This window comes from Arachis hypogaea, chromosome 6, assembly GCF_003086295.3.
Source record: "Arachis hypogaea cultivar Tifrunner chromosome 6, arahy.Tifrunner.gnm2.J5K5, whole genome shotgun sequence".
NCBI classification, from domain to species: Eukaryota; Viridiplantae; Streptophyta; class Magnoliopsida; order Fabales; family Fabaceae; genus Arachis; species Arachis hypogaea.
The window spans coordinates 11,398,106-11,404,047 of record NC_092041.1 but is presented as its reverse complement, the minus strand read 5'-3'; the positions used below and the strand labels follow the sequence as shown (position 1 = coordinate 11,404,047).

At 36.0% G+C, this 5,942-nt stretch overlaps 1 protein-coding gene across 1 annotated transcript; it reads right to left on the bottom strand.

Annotated features, from left to right (window-relative positions):
- Positions 1–1,124: 1,124 nt before the first annotated feature.
- On the bottom strand, positions 1,125–2,431 carry LOC112805310 (uncharacterized). Its single transcript, XM_025847707.1, has 2 exons — positions 1,758–2,431; positions 1,125–1,686 (listed from the first exon to the last, which is right to left on the bottom strand). The coding sequence occupies exons 1-2, from the start codon at positions 2,429–2,431 to the stop codon at positions 1,125–1,127; spliced, it is 1,236 nt and encodes a 411-aa protein (XP_025703492.1).
- Between the last annotated feature and the right edge of the window lie 3,511 nt (positions 2,432–5,942).

Genomic DNA, 5,942 nt, shown 5'->3' with positions numbered 1-5,942 from the left:
AATTTTTTATACCTTAATTCAGGGCCTTGTAAGACTTTACTGGTGAAAAATACAGGATGCTGCCCGACCTCGTCTTCCCGTATTAAAGCTGATGCTACAGCTTTGTCTGTTACGAACAAATACAGGACGAGTTCCTCCCCGACTTTAGGTTGGGTCAGGATGGGAGGTTTGCTTAAAAACCTTTTGAATTTCTGGAATACTTCTTCGCAGTCAGGAGTCCATTCGAACTAGCATCCTTTTCTTAGTAGAGAGAAGAGTGGTAGAGATCTCAATGCTGATCCTGCCAAGAACCTGGAGAGGGTGGCAAGTCGGCCGTTCAGTTGGTGGACCTCTTTTAAGTAAGTCGGGCTTTTTATTTCTAGTACTGCTTTACACTTGTTGGGATTAGCTTCGATTCCCCTTTGTGTAAGCATGAATCCCAGAAATTTTTCTGCCTCTACCGCAAAGGTGCATTTTGTGGGATTTAGTCTCATCCCATGCATCCTTATGTGTTGAAAACTTGCAAAAGGTCAGCCAAGGCCCAAGAGGTCGATCTCCACCTTGGTTTTTACTAGCATATCGTCTACGTAGACTTCCATTAAATTTTCAAGGTGAGGAGCAAACACCTTATTCATCAGCCTTTAGTATGTGGCTCCAGCATTTTTTAACCCAAAAGGCATAACCACATAGCAATAGTTTGCCCTAGGCGTGATGAATGAGGTTTTCTCTTGATCCGGCTTGTACATCGGAATTTGATTGTATCCCGAGTATGCATCCATAAATGACAAATATCGATACCCTGAGTTGAAGTCTACTAGGGTAGTGATGCTTGGCAGTGGATATGGGTATTTGGGACACGCCTTATTCAGGTCAGTGTAATCGACGCATATCCTCAACTTGCTATTTTGTTTTTTGACTAGCACCACATTTGCCAGCCACGCCGGATATTTGATCTCTTTGATGAAGCCGGCTTCTAGGAGGGCTTGCACTTGTTCTTCCACTACTTGAGCTCGCTCAGGTCCAAGCTTCCTTCTTCTTTGCTGAACGGGTCGCAAACCGGGGTACATTGATAGCTTGTGCGACATGAGTTTGGGATCTATCCCTGGCATGTCAGAGGCCTTCCAGGCGAAGAGGTCGAAATTATCTTATAGGAGCTTTATCAGCCTCTGTTTTAGGTCTCCCTTTAGGCTAGCTCCTATGTTGGTGTTTTTTTCTTCCTCTTCTCCGATAAATTCCTCAGTTTTTGCCCCTGGTTGCGGCCGCAACTCTTCTTTAGCTCTGACTCCGCCAAGCTCTATGGTGTGAACTTCTTTGCCCTTTTCTCTCAGGTTCAAGCTTTCATTATAGTATTTCCTTGCCAATTTCTGATCTCCCCGGATGGTTGCTATTCCCTCTGGTGTTGGGAATTTCATGCAAAGATGAGGGGTGGACACCACTGCTCCGAGCCGATTTAGGGTAGTCCTGCCGATTAAAGCAATGTAGGCTGATCCCACGTCGACGACTATGAAGTCGATGCTCAGAGTTTTAGATTTTTTCCCTTTTCCAAAAGTCGTGTGGAGGGGTATGAATCCTAGTAGTTTTATTGGTGTATCCCCCAGTCCATACAGGGTATCAGGATAAGCTCTTAACTCCTTTTCATCCAATCCCAGCTTATCAAACGCTGGCTTGAAAAGGATGTCAGCCGAGCTCCCTTGATCTACCAGAGTTCTGTGAAGATGGGGTTGGCAAGGACCATGGTTATCACCACTGGATCATCATGTCCAGGGATGATCCCTTGCCCATCTTCTTTGGTGAATGAGATGGTTGGGAGGTTGGGAACCTCGCTCCCGACCTGGTAGACTTCCTTCAGGTGTCTCTTATGAGACGACTTTGTGAGGTCGCCTCTACTGAATCCCCCCGAGATCATATGTATATGCCTTTCTGGGGTCTGTGGCGGTGGATCTCTTCGGTCCTTGTCGTCTCGCTTCCTTTTCCCATGATGGTCCGACCTTTCCATGAGATATCTATCAAGCCGACCTTCTCTGGCCGGCTTTTCTATTACATTTTTAATGTCGTAACAATCATTCGTCGAGTGACCATATATCTTATGATATTCACAGTAGTCGCCACGACTCCCCCCTCCCCTTTTGTTTTTGATGGGCCTAGGGGGTGGTAGCCTTTCAGTAAGGCAAATTTTTTTGTATACATCAACTAGGGAAACTCTTAGAGGAGTATAGGAGTAATATCTCCTAGGCCTTTCAGGGCCGACTTCCTCTTTTTTCTTGGGCTCTCTTTCTTTCTCCTTCGATGAGTGAGAGTGCCCAGGTCGCCAGTTCGGCTCTCGCAGTCTGGCATTTTCCTCTATGTTGATGTACTTCTCAGCTCTTTCCTGTACATCACTTAAAGAGGTTGGGTGCCTTTTCGATATGGACTGGGAGAAGGGACCTTCCCTGAGTCCATTTACTAGGCCCATAATTACTGCCTCTGTGGGCAAGTCTTGAATCTCCAAGCACGCTTTATTGAACCTTTCCATGTAGTCTCTTAAAGGTTCCCCGACCTCCTGTTTCACACCCAGGAGGCTCGGTGCGTGTTTTACTTTGTCCTTCTGGATGGAGAATCGCATCAAGAACTTTCGTGAGAGGTCGTCAAAACTTGTAACCGACCTAAGGGGAAGACTGTCGAACCACTTCATCACTGCTTTCGTCAAAGTGGTCGGAAAAGCTTTGCAGCGAGTAGCATCGGAAGCGTCGGCCAGGTACATCCGACTTTTAAAGTTGCTTAAATGATGCTTTAGATCGGTAGTTCCATCGTAGAGGTCCGTATCAGGGCTTTTGAAGTTCCTTGGAACTTTTGCCCTCATTTTGTCCTCGCTAAATAGGTCCTCTCCCCCCAAGTGAAAATCTTCTCGATCGCTGCGGGAGCTTTGACTTTTTAGAGTAGATTCCAGCCTCAAGAACTTTTCTTCTAACTCTTTTCGTCACTCTATCTCGCTCCTCAAATTTTTTTCTGTCTCTCGCTGTCGTTCCAGCTCTTGCTCCAATTGTTCCAAACGCCCTTGATGGCCGTGGAACAACCCCATGAAATCCGCTGCATGGGGTTGTCCTTCCTTTCCTGACTCGCGCCCTTTAGAGGTGTTCGTTTTCGGATTTTTCAATCCTGAAGTACCTTCTTTATGTTGATTTGTTACCCCTTGGTGAGCGTCGATGTCATCATTGTTGTTTCCAATGTTTAGGTTCTCTTGCTCAGAATCAGACGCTACGTGGCCATCTTGGGGTGAATCGTCCGTCATTTACTCGTTGATCTCTCGGGTCCCCGGTAACGGCACCAATGTTATAATGGGTAACCGGAGATAGGTGGGCTGGACTTGTTAGGTTGGCCCAATCGCTTGAATGAGGGTGGTACCTGCAAAGATACTCCGATGCCTAAGTCAGCAAGGGTCTAAGCAAGTTTGGAGAATATTGGAATTTAGAGATACCTGAGGGGTGTCAGTGTATTTATAGTGGTGATCCAATAACCACCGTTGGAGTAGTTCCACCTTTTAAGGAGGATAACTGTCCCTTTATTTTAGGAAAATTGAGATATGGCTCTTGGAAGTGGGTTGAGAGATTTTAGGGGGAGTTACTTATTTGAATAAGGGTTATCTGCCAGCTAATCTTCACCTCCGACTTCCTTGGAGCAAGTCATGGTTAGATCCGACTTCCTGAGAGAAGGTCGGTGTCAAGTGAGGACCAATCTTTGGATTGGACCTTTCATTTGGACCTGGGCCTTAGTGTTGAGTTAGGGTATTAACAGTTCTTATATTTTTTTCAATTAAATTATTATACCGTGATAAAAATATTAAAATTATATTAACAGAATATTTCGTTAAATAAAACAAATACGTCAAACATTTGATTGAATATTTCGTTTTATTTAATAAAATATTTCATTAATTCTAATGTTTTAGCCATAAAAGAGATTTAATTACAAAATTTTATATGTTATAAAGATCCAATTGAATATATATATATATATATATATATATATATATATATATATATATATATATATATATATATATATATATAAAGACTTAATTAAAAGTTTGGTAAAATTATAAAGATTAATTGAAGAATTAAACCATAAATTTATCGTTAAAGTAAATGCTGATAATTTAAGGGTTTACTTTAAAAAAAATGTGAGAGCAGCATCTCCATAATTTTTTTTCGCCACGATAAAAGGAGTTTACCTAGAAAAATAAAAAAATCATATGAATACTTGAACTTTAAAAATTAAAGGGTAAAGCATATTTATTATTTTTGAAATTTATCAAAAGCTTTAAAAACATTCTTAAACTTTTGTTTTAATTTTGTATTAAAAAATTTCGATTTACGTCAAATATATTAATGACAACTAAATTTTTTAAAAATTTAGAACTAATCTGACAAAAATACATGATAATTTTTTCTAACTTATTTATGTTGATAATTGTTTTTGTAAATTTGTTGTTGAATTGGTTCTAAATTTTTTAAAAATGATCCGTCAGAAATATATTTGATGTAAATAAAATATTTTTGGAATAAGAATAAAATAAAATAAATTTTAAAAATATTTTTAAAATTTTTAATAAATTTTAAAAAAAATTATATATGCTCTATGCAAAATTAGAAGTGTTGTCCATGCACGAGCAGTTAGGCAAAGCCTCTTTCAATATTGAAAGCCATATTTAACAGTTTGTTGATAGGAAAATTCTATGGTGTTTACAGCTGAAAAAAGTATACTATACTGATTATATGTGTCAAGAGAAGAAGAGTGATACGTGGCTTGATGTGCTTCTCTCTACCTCACACTATTAGCTTTATACATACAGTTATCATCACACACGCAATTTCCATTTCTTATTATGAGCTAAATTACAGCTTAATATTTTGATTAATTTTTGAAAAATTGGAATTCATTTTTGGTAGTGGCCGAATCTATTTAATTTTTAGACTACTAACTATACTTATAATAGTTGATATTTTTTTTACCAAGACTTACTTGAAATCATATATAATAAATATATATGATCTCTTAAACCTAAAAAGAATATTATATATATATATATATATATATATATATATATATATATATATATATATATATATATATAAAACTCCTTCTGTACAGTAAAAAAAAAAGATATACCAAAAAAAATCATATATAAAACTCCTTTTATACAGTAAAAAAAAGATATACCAAAAAAAATTATATATAGAGTAACATTATCAAAAAATAGGAATAAAATTACCATTTCTCATGTTTTCAATTTATAACTTATTTTTTAAAAGAATTGATTATTTTTTTTTGGTAAATGATTTTTAATGTAATCATTTTTTTAAAATAATTTAAAAATTAATTAAACATACAATACATGTATTTATGATTAAATACATAATAATTAATTTTAATATGTAATAATATTTTTTATATACTAAATATAACTTTTTATTCAAATTCTTAAAGACAAGAAGATATCATATTCTCATAACTTCTAATTTTGTCAAAAATAAAATTACTGTTACTCTCACTTAGTTTATTCTATACATTATTATTAGTAATAAATTTTTTTCTCAATTTTTAATTATTTATTTTATTTTTCTTAATTCAAAAAATTTATTTCTGTATTAACGAATTCCACCAACCTAACTAACAAATCTACAATTATGATTAGTAACTTAGTTAAACTATATAAATAATTAAGAATAAAAATAGAGATAAAATAATAAATTAGATTAAAATATTAAATAAACTGATTAGTAGCTTTTGCGAATATTATGAAATGAAGTTTTTATAATAACCAATGTTATGGGATTTATAAAATTATTGTTAATTTTTTAAGAATATATTTTTTTCTATTTTGATGTGTCATGGGATATTAATTATAAAAAACTACATTAAAAAAGGTCAGCGTCGTTGTCGTATATCTTTTTTTTACTCTACGGAAGGGGTTATATATATATTTT